A 24,522-nucleotide genomic window follows, 5' to 3' on the forward strand; every position below is an offset into this window, starting at 1 on the left:
GGCGGTACTCGGATTTTCCTGGCGACTGTGCCCCGTCTTCCTCTTCCTCTTCTCATTGGCCTTCCACAGGCCCTGTATTCCTGGGTGTTCCTCCATGGGGTTTGTGGGGTTCATGTTGTCCTCTGCAGTGGGTCAGGTTGCATCCGTGGTACTCTGCAGTTGGTGTTGTTTTTTCACTGTCATTATCCGTCTGCCGTTCTTGTGCTTTTTCTCACATTACACGTAGGTATTGCTGGCCTTGCGCTGGTTGTCACTGTTTTCATATTGAGTTTGGGCACATCGCATGTTTTTCCACATTGTGGTTTGTGTTTTTATCTCCGTCGCGGTGGTTGTATCGCGGACATTGGCCGCAGTTTCAGCAGACTATCACATGCTACCGCCTTGTTGTGAATTGCACGTTAACGCAGGGTTATTTTCCCACGATCTGCTGCGGTGTGTAATGGTGCGTTAGGATTTTTGGTGATGTTTAGCACACGATCTTGTGAACGTTATGTTATTTTGAATTTATAAGGCACACAGCTACCCAAAGGTTTCCCGGCGCTGCCTGAGGGGACCAAAGAGAGAAAAAGAAAGGAAGAAACCTATTGATTAAATAGCACGGTTTTCAGTGACTTACGAAAGTGGGCAAAAGTGGTCTCTTTCCTTAATAACCGAGGGAGGGAGTTCCACAAATTTGGGCCGGGGCAAGAAAAGGATCTGCCGCCAATACGTGGCAATCTGTGCCTAGGAACCGTGAATTTCACTTGAGTGGATGAGTGGAGGGAACGTGACAGGACATATTGGTGGACAATAGTGTTTAAGTATTTCGGGGCCTTGCCAGTTTTAATCTTGAACATATAGGTTAAAGTTTTAAATTTGATGCGGTTTTCAAATTTAAGCCAGTGAAGTTCACTTAAAGAGCTTGAGATAGATTCAGTTTTCGGAATATGGAAAAGTAGACACGCTGTAGCATTTTGTACAAACTGCAACTTGTGTATCACATCCTTGTTGGCTCCTAGAAAGAGGATGTAGTCCAAGCGTAAGATGACAAGAACCTGGACTACAGTTCTTTGAGTAGAGACTGGCAGCATCCACAGAATTGTCCTGAGCCATCTAAGGATGCAAAAGCAGGTTTCAGCCACCTTTACCGCCTAGTGTTTTATAGAAAGCTGATCATCCATAATAATAACTAAATTACGTGCTTGGTGGGTAGGCTGAGGAAGGGCACCCAGTTCTGGTGGCCAATGTTGGGGACCACAAAGCTCATTATTATTGCCCACTATCAACACCTCGGTCTTCTCCCCTTAAGTTTTAGTGAGTTGGCTTGCATCCACCACGCAAATGTACGTAACCCTGTTTGAAGGGATGATGGTTTGGGCGCTTCTTCAGCAGAGAGGGAGAAGATTATTTGTGTGTTTTCAGTGTAGGAAAAGATTGACAACCCTGCCTCTGCGGCGATATCTGCCAAAGGTTTCACGTAGATATTAAATAATAAAGGGCCAAGGATAGAGCCCTGTGGTACCCTGAAAGGGGGTGCGTGGGTTATGGAAATTGCAGCTGAGGAGAAGTCCTGGTACGTACGGTCCACCAAAAAATCCACCACCCATTTCAAGGCAGGCCCAACCACACCAATGGATCATAAGGCTTGGAATAGCACAGTGTGGGATACTGTGTCAAAAGCGGCACTCAAATCTAATAGTATGAGTGCCACAGTGCCATCGGCATCTAAACGACTGCGCAGCATCTCAGTTACTCCCAAAAGCGTGGATTCTGTTGAAAAGCCTTTGCGAAAGCCTGACTGAGAGGGATGTAAGAATCCTTGGGACTCAACATACCGAGTCAATTCCAAGGTCACATGCTTTTCTAGGATTTTGGATGAGATTGAAAGCAAGGAAATGGGGCGAAAGTTAGACAGCTGTGTCGGACTAGTATTTACTTTCTTTAAAAGTGGGAGAATCATAGCATGCTTCCACTCTGGTGGATCACAGCTTCCTGCAAGGATGCATTCAGTAACTCCACGATCAACCTAATGGCAGGTAACTCAATTTTCTGTAACACAGCGGCAAGAAGGGTGCCTACGCGAATATACCCCTTGGTCTTCAAGTGGGAGCCAAAGGAAGTGAATATGCCAGGGCTGCGCAGGGTGTGGACAAAAATCCAGTGGCACAGAGCATGGTTCTCTCCCGGAAAGGCCAACGTCTCTGACAGGGCAACTCCTTGCAGTCTGCTACGAGGCCGACACCATGAGCAGCGGGGCCTACAACCCTGTGCACCTGCTGCACCCCAGGACGCTGATACCCAGACCAGGCCTGCCCGAACCAGCACCACAGGGCCTCACCGCTCACCTGCCGACACCATTGTGTGTCAAAGAGGGCCTACCACGATCCGGGGCAAGCTCCACGCCTCAGTCCCGCAAGCCCGGCGACACATGGTGCCACTAACCCTGTTCAAAGCAAGCTGGTGACACGTGGTGCCACTAACCCTGTTCAACGCAATCTGGTGACACGTGGTGCCACTAGCCCTGTGCACCGTGAGTAACCGTCAGCCTCTGGCGGAACATCGTTGGTGTCTGAGCCTGTGGACTGGGGGTTGTCATCAGCAAAGGGCAAGTACGGACTTGGTGTCTGGCATGAGTCTGTGGCATTCATATCCTACATGTTGCAGGACACAGCTGGCATGTGCCCTCTGCATCATGCCCTGGGGGTACACCTTCCACTGTCCACCGAGTCACTCCGCGACACGCTCCTTCAACTTCGACGAGAACCTGCTCTAAACTCTTGACCCTACCCCAGTCTCCCGCAGGTCAGCGTCTTGTGGCGGTGGGCGTGTGTCGGCCACTAACCCTGCGCGACTCAAGTCATCCCCCCTTGTTGTCCTCCCATTGCTTGTCTGAGTGCCTGATGACTGTTGGAGTTGTTGCCAGCACCAGCTACTCCCTGAGGGCTGGCTTACTCTCACCCTACACACAGCCAGCACAGACGTCGCTGGATTAGTTGACCTGCCATCACATCCTGCCGAACCAAGAATTTACTCTTTGCTCCCTGCACTGTCACAGATGATCAAGGATATGCACTCTGCCCTTGGATGATGACACCCCTCTGAGATCGAACACACCCGCCCAGAGGCAGTTCAATGCAGCCCACATTCGCACCTGGGGCATCGTTGAGCGCACATTTGGCGTGTTAAAGTCACATTTCAAGTGCCTGGACGGCACGGGTGAAAAGCTCCTGTACGGTCCAGAGATCGTGTGCAAGATGATCGTTGCATGTTGTGTCCTGCAAATCTGTGTACGCACCAAGGCCCCATGGATCCCAGTTCCAGAAGTCCCGGACGATGATGGGGATGCCCACATCCCACTGCAGCTGCGGCAGGAATCTCCCATAGGAACACCATCCTTGACAATTACTTCTCATGAGCACGTGACATTGTGGCCGTCCCTGGCAATCATGGGACAATAAACAATGTCAAAAAATACAGCATGTGTGAATAAAACATAATTGCTGTTTATAGGTTGTACTAGAACATTGTGATGTCACGGTTCCCTGCTGGGCCATGTGGCGCACGTTTGTGGCACTAGTTGTGGCCTGTTTTCTGTTATGGAGGTGCTGCTGTTTGTACCAGGATGTTGTCAATGTCAAGGTGCACTCATACTTATGTGCATATTCTGCATGATTGGTGATTCGCTCCTGCTTTGTCTGCCACTGGTCCCTTTCATGCGGTGTACCTGTCAGTTCAGTGGTTCCATGGTGCTGAGATGTTGCAGACTTGGGTAACTTGTGCTCTTTGTCGAGTTGTTACACTTGGGCATGGTTTGTCCACAGATGTGTCGTTGACGTCAAGGGTTGTTTGTGCAGGTAGTTTTGTCCTAGTGTGACCCGCTTCATTCCGGTTGTGGTCCGCAATCAACCACCTCAGTGTCGTGCCGTGTACATTGTCATGGTGATTGGACAGCAGCCATGCTACTCGTCATGTGGTGTCTCTTGCATTGTCAGTGTGGCTGACGTATATGCCTGTTTGCTGAGTTTCACACTTGTGCATGTGTTGGTTGTGTGCTTGCTGTTGTGTTGTGTGTGCCCCTTTGGGCACATGGTGTACGTAGGACTACTTGGTGTCTGTGTGTGTGCTGTGGTGTTCCCATGAGATCAGGGACATCATCCTGAGTCATTGTGGATGTGCAATGTACACTGCTTAGTTGTGCATATGTGCAATTGGGCCCGTCTACCCTGTCTACCCATTCCCCGGTTGTGCGCACCCTGTTGCTGTGGTGTTGGGTCATGTGGCATAGTGTCCGGATCCCCAACTCTTGTCTCCGTCTCCCGCCTGGTGACTGTGGCCACCATCTTCTCCATGTCATTCAGCTCCTAGTGTTCTGCTGGCCCCCTTCCTACGGGGTGCGTTGCTGCTTCCGTGTTGGCAACAAGTTTCTACTTGGTTTTGACATTCAAATCAGTCCAGGGCCTCTTGTACTCTTCCATTGGCCTCCACTGCCATGTGACGGCATTTTAGATGGTCCGAGGTGGTGTGCCATCTCTGCCTCTTTGTTGCCAATGACACGTTGGAGGTCACGTACTGTTGGTGGTGGTGTTCTTGCTCATCCGTGGCGGTACTCGGATTTTCCTGGCGACTGTGCCCCGTCTTCCTCTTCCTCTTCTCATTGGCCTTCCACAGGCCCTGTATTCCTGGGTGTTCCTCCATGGGGTTTGTGGGGTTCATGTTGTCCTCTGCAGTGGGTCAGGTTGCATCCGTGGTACTCTGCAGTTGGTGTTGTTTTTTCACTGGCATTATCCGTCTGCCGTTCTTGTGCTTTTTCTCACATTACACGTAGGTATTGCTGGCCTTGCGCTGGTTGTCACTGTTTTCATATTGAGTTTGGGCACATCGCATGTTTTTCCACATTGTGGTTTGTGTTTTTATCTCCGTCGCGGTGGTTGTATCGCGGACATTGGCCGCAGTTTCAGCAGACTATCACATGCTACCGCCTTGTTGTGAATTGCACGTTAACGCAGGGTTATTTTCCCACGATCTGCTGCGGTGTGTAATGGTGCGTTAGGATTTTTGGTGATGTTTAGCACACGATCTTGTGAACGTTATGTTATTTTGAATTTATAAGGCACACAGCTACCCAAAGGTTTCCCGGCGCTGCCTGATGGGACCAAAGAGAGAAAAAGAAAGGAAGAAACCTATTGATTAAATAGCACGGTTTTCAGTGACTTACGAAAGTGGGCAAAAGTGGTCTCTTTCCTTAATAACCGAGGGAGGGAGTTCCACAAATTTGGGCCGGGGCAAGAAAAGGATCTGCCGCCAATACGTGGCAATCTGTGCCTAGGAACCGTGAATTTCACTTGAGTGGATGAGTGGAGGGAACGTGACAGGACATATTGGTGGACAATAGTGTTTAAGTATTTCGGGGCCTTGCCAGTTTTAATCTTGAACATATAGGTTAAAGTTTTAAATTTGATGCGGTTTTCAAATTTAAGCCAGTGAAGTTCACTTAAAGAGCTTGAGATAGATTCAGTTTTCGGAATATGGAAAAGTAGACACGCTGTAGCATTTTGTACAAACTGCAACTTGTGTATCACATCCTTGTTGGCTCCTAGAAAGAGGATGTAGTCCAAGCGTAAGATGACAAGAACCTGGACTACAGTTCTTTGAGTAGAGACTGGCAGCATCCACAGAATTGTCCTGAGCCATCTAAGGATGCAAAAGCAGGTTTCAGCCACCTTTACCGCCTAGTGTTTTATAGAAAGCTGATCATCCATAATAATAACTAAATTACGTGCTTGGTGGGTAGGCTGAGGAAGGGCACCCAGTTCTGGTGGCCAATGTTGGGGACCACAAAGCTCATTATTATTGCCCACTATCAACACCTCGGTCTTCTCCCCTTAAGTTTTAGTGAGTTGGCTTGCATCCACCACGCAAATGTACGTAACCCTGTTTGAAGGGATGATGGTTTGGGCGCTTCTTCAGCAGAGAGGGAGAAGATTATTTGTGTGTTTTCAGTGTAGGAAAAGATTGACAACCCTGCCTCTGCGGCGATATATGCCAAAGGTTTCACGTAGATATTAAATAATAAAGGGCCAAGGATAGAGCCCTGTGGTACCCTGAAAGGGGGTGCGTGGGTTATGGAAATTGCAGCTGAGGAGAAGTCCTGGTACGTACGGTCCACCAAAAAATCCACCACCCATTTCAAGGCAGGCCCAACCACACCAATGGATCATAAGGCTTGAATAGCACAGTGTGGGATACTGTGTCAAAAGCGGCACTCAAATCTAATAGTATGAGTGCCACAGTGCCATCGGCATCTAAACGACTGCGCAGCATCTCAGTTACTCCCAAAAGCGTGGATTCTGTTGAAAAGCCTTTGCGAAAGCCTGACTGAGAGGGATGTAAGAATCCTTGGGACTCAACATACCGAGTCAATTCCAAGGTCACATGCTTTTCTAGGATTTTGGATGAGATTGGAAGCAAGGAAATGGGGCGAAAGTTAGACAGCTGTGTCGGACTAGTATTTACTTTCTTTAAAAGTGGGAGAATCATAGCATGCTTCCACTCTGGTGGATCACAGCTTCCTGCAAGGATGCATTCAGTAACTCCACGATCAACCTAATGGCAGGTAACTCAATTTTCTGTAACACAGCGGCAAGAAGGGTGCCTACGCGAATATACCCCTTGGTCTTCAAGTGGGAGCCAAAGGAAGTGAATATGCCAGGGCTGCGCAGGGTGTGGACAAAAATCCAGTGGCACAGAGCATGGTTCTCTCCCGGAAAGGCCAACGTCTCTGACAGGGCAACTCCTTGCAGTCTGCTACGAGGCCGACACCATGAGCAGCGGGGCCTACAACCCTGTGCACCTGCTGCACCCCAGGACGCTGATACCCAGACCAGGCCTGCCCGAACCAGCACCACAGGGCCTCACCGCTCACCTGCCGACACCATTGTGTGTCAAAGAGGGCCTACCACGATCCGGGGCAAGCTCCTCGCCTCAGTCCCGCAAGCCCGGCGACACATGGTGCCACTAACCCTGTTCAAAGCAAGCTGGTGACACGTGGTGCCACTAACCCTGTTCAACGCAATCTGGTGACACGTGGTGCCACTAGCCCTGTGCACCGTGAGTAACCGTCAGCCTCTGGCGGAACATCGTTGGTGTCTGAGCCTGTGGACTGGGGGTTGTCATCAGCAAAGGGCAAGTACGGACTTGGTGTCTGGCATGAGTCTGTGGCATTCATATCCTACATGTTGCAGGACACAGCTGGCATGTGCCCTCTGCATCATGCCCTGGGGGTACACCTTCCACTGTCCACCGAGTCACTCCGCGACACGCTCCTTCAACTTCGACGAGAACCTGCTCTAAACTCTTGACCCTACCCCAGTCTCCCGCAGGTCAGCGTCTTGTGGCGGTGGGCCTGTGTCGGCCACTAACCCTGCGCGACTCAAGTCATCCCCCCTTGTTGTCCTCCCATTGCTTGTCTGAGTGCCTGATGACTGTTGGAGTTGTTGCCAGCACCAGCTACTCCCTGAGGGCTGGCTTACTCTCACCCTACACACAGCCAGCACAGACGTCGCTGGATTAGTTGACCTGCCATCACATCCTGCCGAACCAAGAATTTACTCTTTTCTCCCTGCACTGTCACAGATGATCAAGGATATGCACTCTGCCCTTGGATGATGACACCCCTCTGAGATCGAACACACCCGCCCAGAGGCAGTTCAATGCAGCCCACATTCGCACCTGGGGCATCGTTGAGCGCACATTTGGCGTGTTAAAGTCACATTTCAAGTGCCTGGACGGCACGGGTGAAAAGCTCCTGTACGGTCCAGAGATCGTGTGCAAGATGATCGTTGCATGTTGTGTCCTGCAAATCTGTGTACGCACCAAGGCCCCATGGATCCCAGTTCCAGAAGTCCCGGACGATGATGGGGATGCCCACATCCCACTGCAGCTGCGGCAGGAATCTCCCATAGGAACACCATCCTTGACAATTACTTCTCATGAGCACGTGACATTGTGGCCGTCCCTGGCAATCATGGGACAATAAACAATGTCAAAAAATACAGCATGTGTGAATAAAACATAATTGCTGTTTATAGGTTGTACTAGAACATTGTGATGTCACGGTTCCCTGCTGGGCCATGTGGCGCACGTTTGTGGCACTAGTTGTGGCCTGTTTTCTGTTATGGAGGTGCTGCTGTTTGTACCAGGATGTTGTCAATGTCAAGGTGCACTCATACTTATGTGCATATTCTGCATGATTGGTGATTCGCTCCTGATTTGTCTGCCACTGGTCCCTTTCATGCGGTGTACCTGTCAGTTCAGTGCTTCCATGGTGCTGAGATGTTGCAGACTTGGGTAACTTGTGCTCTTTGTCGAGTTGTTACACTTGGGCATGGTTTGTCCACAGATGTGTCGTTGACGTCAAGGGTTGTTTGTGCAGGTAGTTTTGTCCTAGTGTGACCCGCTTCATTCCGGTTGTGGTCCGCAATCAACCACCTCAGTGTCGTGCCGTGTACATTGTCATGGTGATTGGACAGCAGCCATGCTACTCGTCATGTGGTGTCTCTTGCATTGTCAGTGTGGCTGACGTATATGCCTGTTTGCTGAGTTTCACACTTGTGCATGTGTTGGTTGTGTGCTTGCTGTTGTGTTGTGTGTGCCCCTTTGGGCACATGGTGTACGTAGGACTACTTGGTGTCTGTGTGTGTGCTGTGGTGTTCCCATGAGATCAGGGACATCATCCTGAGTCATTGTGGATGTGCAATGTACACTGCTTAGTTGTGCATATGTGCAATTGGGCCCGTCTACCCTGTCTACCCATTCCCTGGTTGTGCGCACCCTGTTGCTGTGGTGTTGGGTCATGTGGCATAGTGTCCGGATCCCCAACTCTTGTCTCCGTCTCCCGCCTGGTGACTGTGGCCACCATCTTCTCCATGTCATTCAGCTCCTGGTGTTCTGCTGGCCCCCTTCCTAAGGGGTGCGTTGCTGCTTCCGTGTTGGCAACAAGTTTCTACTTGGTTTTGACATTCAAATCAGTCCAGGGCCTCTTGTACTCTTCCATTGGCCTCCACTGCCATGTGACGGCATTTTAGATGGTCCGAGGTGGTGTGCCATCTCTGCCTCTTTGTTGCCAATGACACGTTGGAGGTCACGTACTGTTGGTGGTGGTGTTCTTGCTCATCCGTGGCGGTACTCGGATTTTCCTGGCGACTGTGCCCCGTCTTCCTCTTCCTCTTCTCATTGGCCTTCCACAGGCCCTGTATTCCTGGGTGTTCCTCCATGGGGTTTGTGGGGTTCATGTTGTCCTCTGCAGTGGGTCAGGTTGCATCCGTGGTACTCTGCAGTTGGTGTTGTTTTTTCACTGTCATTATCCGTCTGCCGTTCTTGTGCTTTTTCTCACATTACACGTAGGTATTGCTGGCCTTGCGCTGGTTGTCACTGTTTTCATATTGAGTTTGGGCACATCGCATGTTTTTCCACATTGTGGTTTGTGTTTTTATCTCCGTCGCGGTGGTTGTATCGCGGACATTGGCCGCAGTTTCAGCAGACTATCACATGCTACCGCCTTGTTGTGAATTGCACGTTAACGCAGGGTTATTTTCCCACGATCTGCTGCGGTGTGTAACGGTGCGTTAGGATTTTTGGTGATGTTTAGCACACGATCTTGTGAACGTTATGTTATTTTGAATTTATAAGGCACACAGCTACCCAAAGGTTTCCCGGCGCTGCCTGAGGGGACCAAAGAGAGAAAAAGAAAGGAAGAAACCTATTGATTAAATAGCACGGTTTTCAGTGACTTACGAAAGTGGGCAAAAGTGGTCTCTTTCCTTAATAACCGAGGGAGGGAGTTCCACAAATTTGGGCCGGGGCAAGAAAAGGATCTGCCGCCAATACGTGGCAATCTGTGCCTAGGAACCGTGAATTTCACTTGAGTGGATGAGTGGAGGGAACGTGACAGGACATATTGGTGGACAATAGTGTTTAAGTATTTCGGGGCCTTGCCAGTTTTAATCTTGAACATATAGGTTAAAGTTTTAAATTTGATGCGGTTTTCAAATTTAAGCCAGTGAAGTTCACTTAAAGAGCTTGAGATAGATTCAGTTTTCAGAATATGGAAAAGTAGACACGCTGTAGCATTTTGTACAAACTGCAACTTGTGTATCACATCCTTGTTGGCTCCTAGAAAGAGGATGTAGTCCAAGCGTAAGATGACAAGAACCTGGACTACAGTTCTTTGAGTAGAGACTGGCAGCATCCACAGAATTGTCCTGAGCCATCTAAGGATGCAAAAGCAGGTTTCAGCCACCTTTACCGCCTAGTGTTTTATAGAAAGCTGATCATCCATAATAATAACTAAATTACGTGCTTGGTGGGTAGGCTGAGGAAGGGCACCCAGTTCTGGTGGCCAATGTTGGGGACCACAAAGCTCATTATTATTGCCCACTATCAACACCTCGGTCTTCTCCCCTTAAGTTTTAGTGAGTTGGCTTGCATCCACCACGCAAATGTACGTAACCCTGTTTGAAGGGATGATGGTTTGGGCGCTTCTTCAGCAGAGAGGGAGAAGATTATTTGTGTGTTTTCAGTGTAGGAAAAGATTGACAACCCTGCCTCTGCGGCGATATCTGCCAAAGGTTTCACGTAGATATTAAATAATAAAGGGCCAAGGATAGAGCCCTGTGGTACCCTGAAAGGGGGTGCGTGGGTTATGGAAATTGCAGCTGAGGAGAAGTCCTGGTACGTACGGTCCACCAAAAAATCCACCACCCATTTCAAGGCAGGCCCAACCACACCAATGGATCATAAGGCTTGGAATAGCACAGTGTGGGATACTGTGTCAAAAGCGGCACTCAAATCTAATAGTATGAGTGCCACAGTGCCATCGGCATCTAAACGACTGCGCAGCATCTCAGTTACTCCCAAAAGCGTGGATTCTGTTGAAAAGCCTTTGCGAAAGCCTGACTGAGAGGGATGTAAGAATCCTTGGGACTCAACATACCGAGTCAATTCCAAGGTCACATGCTTTTCTAGGATTTTGGATGAGATTGAAAGCAAGGAAATGGGGCGAAAGTTAGACAGCTGTGTCGGACTAGTATTTACTTTCTTTAAAAGTGGGAGAATCATAGCATGCTTCCACTCTGGTGGATCACAGCTTCCTGCAAGGATGCATTCAGTAACTCCACGATCAACCTAATGGCAGGTAACTCAATTTTCTGTAACACAGCGGCAAGAAGGGTGCCTACGCGAATATACCCCTTGGTCTTCAAGTGGGAGCCAAAGGAAGTGAATATGCCAGGGCTGCGCAGGGTGTGGACAAAAATCCAGTGGCACAGAGCATGGTTCTCTCCCGGAAAGGCCAACGTCTCTGACAGGGCAACTCCTTGCAGTCTGCTACGAGGCCGACACCATGAGCAGCGGGGCCTACAACCCTGTGCACCTGCTGCACCCCAGGACGCTGATACCCAGACCAGGCCTGCCCGAACCAGCACCACAGGGCCTCACCGCTCACCTGCCGACACCATTGTGTGTCAAAGAGGGCCTACCACGATCCGGGGCAAGCTCCACGCCTCAGTCCCGCAAGCCCGGCGACACATGGTGCCACTAACCCTGTTCAAAGCAAGCTGGTGACACGTGGTGCCACTAACCCTGTTCAACGCAATCTGGTGACACGTGGTGCCACTAGCCCTGTGCACCGTGAGTAACCGTCAGCCTCTGGCGGAACATCGTTGGTGTCTGAGCCTGTGGACTGGGGGTTGTCATCAGCAAAGGGCAAGTACGGACTTGGTGTCTGGCATGAGTCTGTGGCATTCATATCCTACATGTTGCAGGACACAGCTGGCATGTGCCCTCTGCATCATGCCCTGGGGGTACACCTTCCACTGTCCACCGAGTCACTCCGCGACACGCTCCTTCAACTTCGACGAGAACCTGCTCTAAACTCTTGACCCTACCCCAGTCTCCCGCAGGTCAGCGTCTTGTGGCGGTGGGCCTGTGTCGGCCACTAACCCTGCGCGACTCAAGTCATCCCCCCTTGTTGTCCTCCCATTGCTTGTCTGAGTGCCTGATGACTGTTGGAGTTGTTGCCAGCACCAGCTACTCCCTGAGGGCTGGCTTACTCTCACCCTACACACAGCCAGCACAGACGTCGCTGGATTAGTTGACCTGCCATCACATCCTGCCGAACCAAGAATTTACTCTTTTCTCCCTGCACTGTCACAGATGATCAAGGATATGCACTCTGCCCTTGGATGATGACACCCCTCTGAGATCGAACACACCCGCCCAGAGGCAGTTCAATGCAGCCCACATTCGCACCTGGGGCATCGTTGAGCGCACATTTGGCGTGTTAAAGTCACATTTCAAGTGCCTGGACGGCACGGGTGAAAAGCTCCTGTACGGTCCAGAGATCGTGTGCAAGATGATCGTTGCATGTTGTGTCCTGCAAATCTGTGTACGCACCAAGGCCCCATGGATCCCAGTTCCAGAAGTCCCGGACGATGATGGGGATGCCCACATCCCACTGCAGCTGCGGCAGGAATCTCCCATAGGAACACCATCCTTGACAATTACTTCTCATGAGCACGTGACATTGTGGCCGTCCCTGGCAATCATGGGACAATAAACAATGTCAAAAAATACAGCATGTGTGAATAAAACATAATTGCTGTTTATAGGTTGTACTAGAACATTGTGATGTCACGGTTCCCTGCTGGGCCATGTGGCGCACGTTTGTGGCACTAGTTGTGGCCTGTTTTCTGTTATGGAGGTGCTGCTGTTTGTACCAGGATGTTGTCAATGTCAAGGTGCACTCATACTTATGTGCATATTCTGCATGATTGGTGATTCGCTCCTGCTTTGTCTGCCACTGGTCCCTTTCATGCGGTGTACCTGTCAGTTCAGTGCTTCCATGGTGCTGAGATGTTGCAGACTTGGGTAACTTGTGCTCTTTGTCGAGTTGTTACACTTGGGCATGGTTTGTCCACAGATGTGTCGTTGACGTCAAGGGTTGTTTGTGCAGGTAGTTTTGTCCTAGTGTGACCCGCTTCATTCCGGTTGTGGTCCGCAATCAACCACCTCAGTGTCGTGCCGTGTACATTGTCATGGTGATTGGACAGCAGCCATGCTACTCGTCATGTGGTGTCTCTTGCATTGTCAGTGTGGCTGACGTATATGCCTGTTTGCTGAGTTTCACACTTGTGCATGTGTTGGTTGTGTGCTTGCTGTTGTGTTGTGTGTGCCCCTTTGGGCACATGGTGTACGTAGGACTACTTGGTGTCTGTGTGTGTGCTGTGGTGTTCCCATGAGATCAGGGACATCATCCTGAGTCATTGTGGATGTGCAATGTACACTGCTTAGTTGTGCATATGTGCAATTGGGCCCGTCTACCCTGTCTACCCATTCCCCGGTTGTGCGCACCCTGTTGCTGTGGTGTTGGGTCATGTGGCATAGTGTCCGGATCCCCAACTCTTGTCTCCGTCTCCCGCCTGGTGACTGTGGCCACCATCTTCTCCATGTCATTCAGCTCCTAGTGTTCTGCTGGCCCCCTTCCTACGGGGTGCGTTGCTGCTTCCGTGTTGGCAACAAGTTTCTACTTGGTTTTGACATTCAAATCAGTCCAGGGCCTCTTGTACTCTTCCATTGGCCTCCACTGCCATGTGACGGCATTTTAGATGGTCCGAGGTGGTGTGCCATCTCTGCCTCTTTGTTGCCAATGACACGTTGGAGGTCACGTACTGTTGGTGGTGGTGTTCTTGCTCATCCGTGGCGGTACTCGGATTTTCCTGGCGACTGTGCCCCGTCTTCCTCTTCCTCTTCTCATTGGCCTTCCACAGGCCCTGTATTCCTGGGTGTTCCTCCATGGGGTTTGTGGGGTTCATGTTGTCCTCTGCAGTGGGTCAGGTTGCATCCGTGGTACTCTGCAGTTGGTGTTGTTTTTTCACTGGCATTATCCGTCTGCCGTTCTTGTGCTTTTTCTCACATTACACGTAGGTATTGCTGGCCTTGCGCTGGTTGTCACTGTTTTCATATTGAGTTTGGGCACATCGCATGTTTTTCCACATTGTGGTTTGTGTTTTTATCTCCGTCGCGGTGGTTGTATCGCGGACATTGGCCGCAGTTTCAGCAGACTATCACATGCTACCGCCTTGTTGTGAATTGCACGTTAACGCAGGGTTATTTTCCCACGATCTGCTGCGGTGTGTAATGGTGCGTTAGGATTTTTGGTGATGTTTAGCACACGATCTTGTGAACGTTATGTTATTTTGAATTTATAAGGCACACAGCTACCCAAAGGTTTCCCGGCGCTGCCTGATGGGACCAAAGAGAGAAAAAGAAAGGAAGAAACCTATTGATTAAATAGCACGGTTTTCAGTGACTTACGAAAGTGGGCAAAAGTGGTCTCTTTCCTTAATAACCGAGGGAGGGAGTTCCACAAATTTGGGCCGGGGCAAGAAAAGGATCTGCCGCCAATACGTGGCAATCTGTGCCTAGGAACCGTGAATTTCACTTGAGTGGATGAGTGGAGGGAACGTGACAGGACATATTGGTGGACAATAGTGTTTAAGTATTTCGGGGCCTTGCCAGTTTTAATCTTGAACATATAGGTTAAAGTTTTAAATTTGATGCGGTTTTCAAATTTAAGCCAGTGAAGTTCACTTAAAGAGCTTGAGATAGATTCAGTTTTCGGAATATGGAAAAGTAGACACGCTGTAGCATTTTGTACAAACTGCAACTTGTGTATCACATCCTTGTTGGCTCCTAGAAAGAGGATGTAGTCCAAGCGTAAGATGACAAGAACCTGGACTACAGTTCTTTGAGTAGAGACTGGCAGCATCCACAGAATTGTCCTGAGCCATCTAAGGATGCAAAAGCAGGTTTCAGCCACCTTTACCGCCTAGTGTTTTATAGAAAGCTGATCATCCATAATAATAACTAAATTACGTGCTTGGTGGGTAGGCTGAGGAAGGGCACCCAGTTCTGGTGGCCAATGTTGGGGACCACAAAGCTCATTATTATTGCCCACTATCAACACCTCGGTCTTCTCCCCTTAAGTTTTAGTGAGTTGGCTTGCATCCACCACGCAAATTTACGTAACCCTGTTTGAAGGGATGATGGTTTGGGCGCTTCTTCAGCAGAGAGGGAGAAGATTATTTGTGTGTTTTCAGTGTAGGAAAAGATTGACAACCCTGCCTCTGCGGCGATATCTGCCAAAGGTTTCACGTAGATATTAAATAATAAAGGGCCAAGGATAGAGCCCTGTGGTACCCTGAAAGGGGGTGCGTGGGTTATGGAAATTGCAGCTGAGGAGAAGTCCTGGTACGTACGGTCCACCAAAAAATCCACCACCCATTTCAAGGCAGGCCCAACCACACCAATGGATCATAAGGCTTGGAATAGCACAGTGTGGGATACTGTGTCAAAAGCGCACTCAAATCTAATAGTATGAGTGCCACAGTGCCATCGGCATCTAAACGACTGCGCAGCATCTCAGTTACTCCCAAAAGCGTGGATTCTGTTGAAAAGCCTTTGCGAAAGCCTGACTGAGAGGGATGTAAGAATCCTTGGGACTCAACATACCGAGTCAATTCCAAGGTCACATGCTTTTCTAGGATTTTGGATGAGATTGGAAGCAAGGAAATGGGGCGAAAGTTAGACAGCTGTGTCGGACTAGTATTTACTTTCTTTAAAAGTGGGAGAATCATAGCATGCTTCCACTCTGGTGGATCACAGCTTCCTGCAAGGATGCATTCAGTAACTCCACGATCAACCTAATGGCAGGTAACTCAATTTTCTGTAACACAGCGGCAAGAAGGGTGCCTACGCGAATATACCCCTTGGTCTTCAAGTGGGAGCCAAAGGAAGTGACCCACCATACTCTATATACTTTGAAAGAAATGATTGAAAAAAGAAAGCTTTCTCAAAAACAATATAGCTGAAATTCTCAGTGTTTGATTTCACCAGAAACAGTGGGTCCTTATTATCCTTTTAGATCTTCTTTCTGCCTTAAGGACCTAATCGTTCCAAGAAGTTGCATGTGAACAATTGCTTACACTGTTGTTTGTTTTCTGTAGTTAGTACTGTTGTTTCTGGTGTTTGTGTCTTACCTAATAAAATACCATAAATAGATTGAGTTTTTGTTTGGATGCTCCTTCAGAGTGTTTTTTTAGATTAGCCTCTGTTTCCACATCTGTGTTCATACTGGTAGATGTATAATTTATTTCTCTATTTGTAACAACAATAACATTTGAATGAAAAAAGAAAGTCGTAGATTGCCTCCTTCTCAACTTGTGAGGTTATGGCCTGAGCTCTCTAGAGTTTGAATCTTTGTTGAGCGCCACCAGGATGGTAGGAAATAACTCCGGGTACATTTGCTCTTCACAGAGTGATTTGGGAAACTATTAATACTTAAATTAGTTTATTGATAACTCCTCCATTGAGACCCCTTCTTGGGTCTGCATTAATGGTTCTCTGACAGAATTCAGTGTCATGGGTAGTGGTAGAATAATGTATATAATTTGATGGAGTTGTGTGTGTGTATGTGATTGTATTGATCATTGAATTGCGTTAAATGTATATGTAAATTTTCAGGGTCAAACTGTTGGAAGAAGCCTCATTACCCAATGAATTCTCTCTGTCACAGGTCCTGGCTTGGCATTCATTGCGTACCCAAAAGCTGTGACGATGATGCCAGTGTCTCAGCTCTGGTCTTGCCTCTTCTTCCTGATGTTGATTTTCTTGGGTCTGGATAGCCAGGTACTACTAATAAACCGCAGACAATGATGAATATTTTGTTCTTGTTGGTCTTTAAATCAAGTTGCGGAGTTGCATGTTGCCACTTATTTTATTGTCAAATACATCCGGGAATTGTAGTTCCACTTCTGCAAATCCATTATTCTCCATTTGCACTCCTTTATTAACTGTTATTACAACCTGAACTCTCTAGAGGAGTTAAGTGGCTTACATCCCTACACTTTCCTCCACACATTTTGTTCAAGGTACACCCTGTATAACATATCCATTCTCTATAGTAAACTATGCACATTACCATGGTATTCCATTGTAAATAGCAATTGCTTTTTAACACCCATCTACATCCAGATAACACCCCCAAATTCTGTATAGTTCTTAAAGTGATAGAATCTGTGGCTTTCCAGTCAGCTGTTTCTTCATTTGTCATTCATTATATACCAGTTGAAAAGAAATTACCTTCTCATATTCACCACAGAGCTACTTTCCACCAAATGTATTAAAGTTCTGTAGTATCCGCTGCCTGCCAAATGTCCAGGCATTATGTAATGTGTGTTATGCACTGTCCCACTTAGTTCCCTTCTTCATAAGCATCAGGGTGTGTTACTCTATGAAGTTCCAATATCCATGCATCAGAACTCGAGAATTGCTTTATGCCTCATTAGAGGCATATTAGAGCACAGTTTGAGGCATGCCAGAGTACAAAGAGTGCACTTTAGGCAATTTAGGGCCCCATTAGGATGTCGGGCGGATTGCCTCCGCCAGGGTGGCGGTGGCCACCGCCACCCTGGCGGAGGCAATCCGCCCGACAAGCACGCTCGTTTTCCCCTCCGCCAGATTATAATGGCGGAGGGGACAGCGGCGGACGGAAAGACCGTCCGCCGCTTTACCGCCGCGGTCGCCTTGCGACCGCGGCGGTAATGGATTAATATGGTGGCGGTGTCCAATGGACACCGCCAGCCATATTACAATGGCACAAAGTAGAGTCCTTTCCGCGGCGGCAATGCCGCCACGGAAAGGCAGGCGGGGATTCCTGCGGGGGCCCCCTGCAGGGCCCCCTGGTTGCCACCACTGTCGGGGGGCACATGGGGGGTACCTATGGTACCCCCCCACCTATGGATATGCAAAGCGGCAGGCACCGCGCGGTGCCTGCCGCTTTGCATATGCAAATGCAAAAAAGCATTTTTAGCATTGTGGCGGGCCGTGCAGAGTGCACCGCCCGCCACAATGCTAAAACTACAGGATGTGCCCGCCACTATGGGGGGGACATCCTAATTCCCCCCACGGGACCCCCGCCCTTATGGCGAGCGGTTCCGTTCCCCACTATGGTGACGGGCGGACAAAGTCCGCCAGTCATCATATTGACACCCTTAGTGTCTCCTAATTTCATTAGGCAATGCGTAAAGTTGATAAATGGGAAAGGCAAGCTGGTCTAGCATTGAATCTAGCAACTGAGGCAAATACACAGTCTCAATGTTTTTATTTGGTTTAATTACCTCCTCAGTTTGTCTGTGTCGAAAGCTTGGTGACGGCGATTGTTGATATGTATCCAGCTGTGTTTCTGAAGAAGTATCGCCGGGAGCTCCTGATCTTGGGAATTGCAGTTGTGTGCTACCTTCTTGGCCTGCTTCTGATCACTGAGGTGAGGAGTAACTGGGTGGTCCATCCTGGTGTATCATGACTTATAACTCAGAAATATTTCCAGCAATACATACATTACAGCTCACATGTCTTACACTGTGTTGACTCAATTAAAGCATTTGTTCTATTATTTTGTTTCTGGAATGATAGGATTCCATAAATAACTTTCCATTCTTATTGGTATTATCAGAACCGTAGAATATATTGATCCATGTTCTGAGAAGGGTAATACAGTTATCAGACATCAAATGCTGTCACTGCAATTGCTCCATCTTAACAGCTTGTATTGCATTTATACAGAAACATAGAACAGTGACTGCAAAGTGAAGATTAATACAGAACTTTCATGAGAAATCAGTTTTGGTTTCCTCATACTCTTGAGAAAAACGAACTATTCCTCATTATCAATGCAAACATTTAATACAGCAGAAAGCACAGGAGTGTTCTGTTTGTAAAAGTTGATAAGAATTGGTTGAAGCATTCAACTTCAAAAGGGATGGACTTAAAATAATTGATTCCTTAGCTTTACCTTAATTTTAAGTCCACATATTTCCTAAAAACTTTTGACCAATAAGCACCTAGCCAGCCAATGATATTGATATTGAAAAGTGCCAGTGCCTACCTTCATATTGTTGACAAGTGGACTGCCCTCTTTCGGTATTTTTATTTTAATATTACATTTCAGTATAGCATGTTATAGTAAAATATTCAGACTCATTCATCATGCTCCTCTCCATAATTATGAACATAATCTGAAACTATATCCAAACTCTATCAATGCCAGTGCTTTTTGCTTGGTGTAAAAAGGGATGTGTAAAATCAGCAATTTCATTTCCATGAACAAATCATAAATTTAGCAAATTTACACATATTACAGATTATACGTTTTTGTGGTATCTCAAGCATCTTTTTCATGAGTGAGGGCATACCTATCAGAGAAAAACCATGCAAAGTCTAAACAGGAGATTATTTTGAGAAGAAAATATCTAATTTGAGTAGAAAATGCATACTGGAGACCGATTGTCATCTGGAACAAGGCTACCTCAGGCAAATATTGCACAACAATTCTTGATATTTGAAAAATGATGAACATTTTGAAAACGTTACATTTATTATGTGAGACTACAGTGACATAACACAAATCCCACAGTCCAACTATTTAAATGCTAAGACATACAGGTGTACCAACACAAGAGGAAAAGATATTAGAGAGTGAGTGAGTGAGTGAGAGAAAGCGAAGTAGAGTGGAGGAAAGGTAGGCAAACTGTAGGATCTTTGGTACATTACCAATCAACTTTGAAAAAAGCGGCATTGAGCGATAAGCGCAGCAGGCCTTCCTGCTGTGCTTCCCTACGTCAAAAGAAAAAGGCTCTGAGATACGGCGCATTCCTGTACTTTTCCCCTGGGCCGGCGCACAATGGGCTGCCGTGCGCCAACGCAGGCACCTTTGCACAATGGTGCAAGGGTGCCTGCGTTGCAGGGATGATTATTTTTGTACAGGGAAGGAAACCTTTCTGTACAAAAATAATCACAAGAGGCTTTTCCTCTTTCTACTTGTGCTGCAGAATGCAGCACACATAGAAAAAGGAAAAACGAGGAGAAAAACAACTATTTCTCCCCATTGCGCCTTCCTTACGCCTCCCCTGGGGAGGCGTAAGCTTTTGGCGCTGCCTCAGATTCACGATTTCTTGTAAATCTGGGGCAGTGTCAAAAGGCCATGGATGTTTCTGGGAACGCCCCCAGTAACACCCATTGCACGCCCCTTTAACGCAGAACACTGCGTTAAAGAGGCTGATATTTATCAGGCAGCAGTACGCCAAAAAAGTGGCTTAGTGCTGCCTGATAAATATCACGCAGGCAGCTGCGCCACGGAACGTCACAAACAGTGAAGTTCCGATGGCGCAAGGGGCCTCATAAATGAGGCCCATGGACACTAACGAACCTTCTTTATCCGTTTTATTGGAAGCCTTACATGCGGTTTGTGCTAACACAGAAAATATGGCCTCAGAAATCAAAAATATCCGTAAAAACATGGCAAGTCTCTCTAGGAATGATTCTGACAATGCGATTAAAATTCAGGATAACAAATCAAAAATTTACAGTCTTATGATAATTGCTGCAAATGTCATACCGATGAGTCATCTGTTACTTGATTTAACAAATCCCAATCAGCAATGCAATTTATGCATTTTTAATTAGGCAGAAGACGTAGAAATAAATGCAGGTGGAATCTGAAAAACCTAATACCTGGTCTTTTGCATTCAAAGTTCCTGGAAAAATATACAATCGATAAGGCATAAAGAATTCCTTCACATCGTAATCCAAGTCATGCCAAGCCACTTTAAACAATCTTTAAAGTTCTACCTCATCACCTCTTAGTGATCTGGAAGGGAACAAGAGACATCCCATCTTTAATGGTCAATAGGAACAACATTTTTATCCATTAAGACTTCGCCAAGAAAACTTTTAATATCCACAGAGATTACAGAATACAGACCATGGTTAGGAACCTCTAGTTCTAAGTACGGCATTTTTGAGTCATCAACCATGAAAATATGGAATGATGGTTTCTCCAAGTCCTTTCAACTCTCTGATGATCTTCTTTCCTTTTTAGGCCAACACTCCGCTCTCCATGGATACCAATGAGATTGATACTTGATGCTTTTGTTCTATTACTTACAGCTAGTCAATTTTTTCCGATTTTCTTTGCTAGGGCATTGTCTCAGCTGGTCATGCACGTGAATGATTCTAGAAAATTATTTATGTTTCTATGTCATCTTTTCTACTTTTTTCTTTGTCATTCCTTTTCCTTTTTTCATTTATCCCTAGAGCTACTTTTGTAGATTACCTTTTTTTCTTCATGCTTACAGTTTTCTCTTTTTTATGAACATGGATAATGTTAATAGACTCAAAATTGTTTCTAGTAATGTATGAGTTTAGGACACCCTCTTAAACATATGGGGCCAGATGTACGACTGTTTTTTGGGTTCACAGAGGGGCATTTTGCCTTTTTGCAACAGCACAGAAGAGTAGCACAATGTACCAAACCCTATTTTGTGAGTCACTAATGTAATAGCGACTTGCAGAATAGGGTTAGTTACTCGCTATAAGGAAAGACCGTTTCAAGTGCTCCCCTTCCTAAGAGTGACTCTGAACCCTATGTAAGAATATTTTGTGACCGCTTTTCAGGTCGCAAAATACTTGCAGTTTACCACCCTCTTCAAGAGGGTGGTAAACCATTTGCAAACAGGAAGGGCCCCCTCCCATTCCCCTTTGTGAATGGGTCCACACATTTCTTTAAAGCAGGCAGTAGTCCCACGGACCAATTCCTGCCCTTAAAAGAATAAACAAAAAATGTTTAATTTTTTAAAAAATGCAACCCGTTTACCTTTAAGGAAAAAGGCTGCATTTAAAAAAAAATGCTTTATGGAGAACGCAGTCCTAGACCTAGCAGGTCACCATCCCTGGGAGAGCCAGCCATTCCCAATGGGGTCACAAATTGCGACAGCTTCATTAATATGCATGAGGCATGCAATTTGCGACCCCTGTGGGAATCGCAAACAGTGTCTCTGACACTGTTGTACATTGATGTGTGCGGCTCGCAAATTGCGACTCGCAATTTAATGCAATTTGCGAGTCGCAAACATCAATGGTACATCTGGCCCATTGTTCCAATTTTAGATTAAGTGGCAAGACGTAACCATATTTTATCTCCTGGAGACTCATATAGATTATATCATTTTATCATACATGAATTAAAAATTGGTTCATAATGTTATTTCTTTCCCTGCTGTGAACAAAAAAATGATCAGATGCTGATGGTCATAATCTTATTGTCAATATTAAAATCTATAATGCCATTTTACACTCGATTAATGTTTATGGTGCAGCAAAAGATAACCCAAATTTTTGGTCCCTCTTTACATCTAAAGTGCTCAAATGAGAAAATGTTCCATTTATTTCTGGAGGTGATTTGAACCTAATATGTGACTCCTTGTTGGACAGAACTTCTCTAGCTAAGAACTGTCCTCCCAAAGCATTTTATGCACACAAATCCATTTTTAAAACAACCAAACTGGTAGATAATTGGCGCTTATATCACCCAACAGCATAAAACTTCATTTTTTCTCTAATACTCATAATTCCTATTCCTGAATAGAATATTTATTAGTATCCCGTCAATCAATCCATTCAATTTGTGACCCTATTATTCATCATATCAATCTTTATTCCCATGCACCTATTTACTTTGTTTTACTATTTAACTTCACTCAACAATTTGAATGTAGATGACATATGAATGTGAATTTTGCCCTTAATGAAAAAAATAAACCAAAACGTTTGGCTGAAATACATGATTATTTTTCATTCAATTCAGAAGACTCTACTTCAATTGTAATCAATGGAATGCAATCAATAATATGTCACAGGTGAAACCATATCTATTATGACACATGACAATAAGTCACTTAACTCTAAAATTAAGGATTTGGATAAACAAATAGGTGAATAGGAACATATCTCTTTATCACATCTAATGATATTGAATACAAAATACACCTACAAAAACTCTTTCATGAATCAAACTCCCTAATAAATGGCTGGCATCCACATTTCTAATAATATGGTAACATTTTATTTCAATGCTTGCAGGTCTGGACGGCTTCTAGCAAATTATCTTCGTATTAGAAAAGATAAAATTCAAATTAATTTGATTCATATTTCGAATTGTAAAATTGTACTAACTCACAAAGAAATTATCAATGTCTTTTTGGATTATTATAGGATCTACTGATCCTCCTCATTTTGATAATTTCTTGGACTTTTGTGGGTTTACTTAAATTTCTCAATCAGTTACAGATAAATTGGACTTACCGATTTCTCTAGAAGAGGTTGAGTCAGCCATTAAATCCCTAACTCACTTAAATTGCCTGGTCCTGACGTTTATTTCAAGAAAAACTTCTGGGTCCTTCACTGAAGCCTTCATTATAGTTCTCCTGAAACCCAACTAAGATCCCACTATTGTATCAAGTTATCTCCCTATATATTCAACAAGGGAGCAACCAGCAAATTAAAATACTCCCCACTGCGAATAGAGTAAGCCCTACTCACTCTAGAAGAGGTCCCTTATCAATGCCTTGTGTTCATCTTTAAATCTTTCATGTATACATCCATCTATCCATCTTTTCATACTTTCATCCATCCTTTATTATTTCATCCTTCCACTTTTTAATTATTAGTTTTCCATCCATCTATTGTTCCTCTCAACTTCCAAACATTCATACATCCTTTTACCCATCCATTCATCCATCAATTCTTCTTCAACCATTCACCAATTCACCCTCCTTTTATCAATCCAGCAATCTATCCTTCCACACCGCCATCCAGGTAACCTTTCACCCATTTATCCAGACCTTCAGCATTTAAGCCACTTTATTTCTCCCACTCATGTAAATATTGTTTTATCCTAACATTCATCAGATTATTCACTTGTGCATCCATCCTTTCATCCTTTTTCCCCTTCCTTCTCATCACAGTTTCTTCTTTATTTTCATATACCCTTCATTTTATTCTCCCTTTCAGCCCTCTCTAGACCTCTCTCTCCCATTCTTTCCCTCTCCATTTCTTTGTCTTAATTAAGATTCATTGCTTGACCTGATATCGGAGCTTTTCTCTGCAGCGCTGCAGACAGGAAAGGCTCATAAACAAATGTACCCCACTTAAGCTGCAAAAGCGGGGAGGTCATGACGTCACTGATCTTTAATTAATCAAGACTGTAAGCTTTATGCGAAAATTCTTGAAGCCACTGTAATTGACACTCTCATTCATAATGATCGGTCTGGTTTCATGAAACAGACACTCTGTGAACAATACTAGATTATTATTCCATGCGATTGAAGCTAATCCATTCTTGCCTCTTCCTTCCAAAGTCCTGCCACTGGATGCTGAAAAATCTTTTGATAAAATTCATTGGCAGTATTTCTTTCATAACTTGTCTGCATTTAATTTTTGGTATGTTCACTCATTTGCATGATAATAGCACTTTCTTCAGGTCCTTTCACCAGACTTCCCATTAATAGTCAAATCTCTAGTCATTTTTTCCTTTTTAGAGGCACTAGGCAGGTATGTGCTTGTCACTATTACTTTTTCTCCTTTTTCTCCTTG

The 24,522-nt window shown here is 46.0% G+C and overlaps 1 protein-coding gene across 1 annotated transcript in view; it reads left to right on the plus strand.

Moving 5' to 3' along the window:
* The window catches only part of LOC144809499 (sodium- and chloride-dependent betaine transporter-like), an 887,191-nt gene that overhangs the window by 773,190 nt on the left and 89,479 nt on the right, over window positions 1–24,522 (plus strand). Inside the window, exons 10-11 of the mRNA XM_078673718.1 lie at window positions 16,610–16,722; window positions 18,221–18,358. Of these exons, the coding sequence (XP_078529844.1) occupies window positions 16,610–16,722; window positions 18,221–18,358 (251 nt within the window). The remainder of the gene's footprint in view (window positions 1–16,609; window positions 16,723–18,220; window positions 18,359–24,522) is intronic.

This window comes from Lissotriton helveticus, chromosome 1_1, assembly GCF_964261635.1.
Source record: "Lissotriton helveticus chromosome 1_1, aLisHel1.1, whole genome shotgun sequence".
Classification (NCBI taxonomy): Eukaryota; Metazoa; Chordata; class Amphibia; order Caudata; family Salamandridae; genus Lissotriton; species Lissotriton helveticus.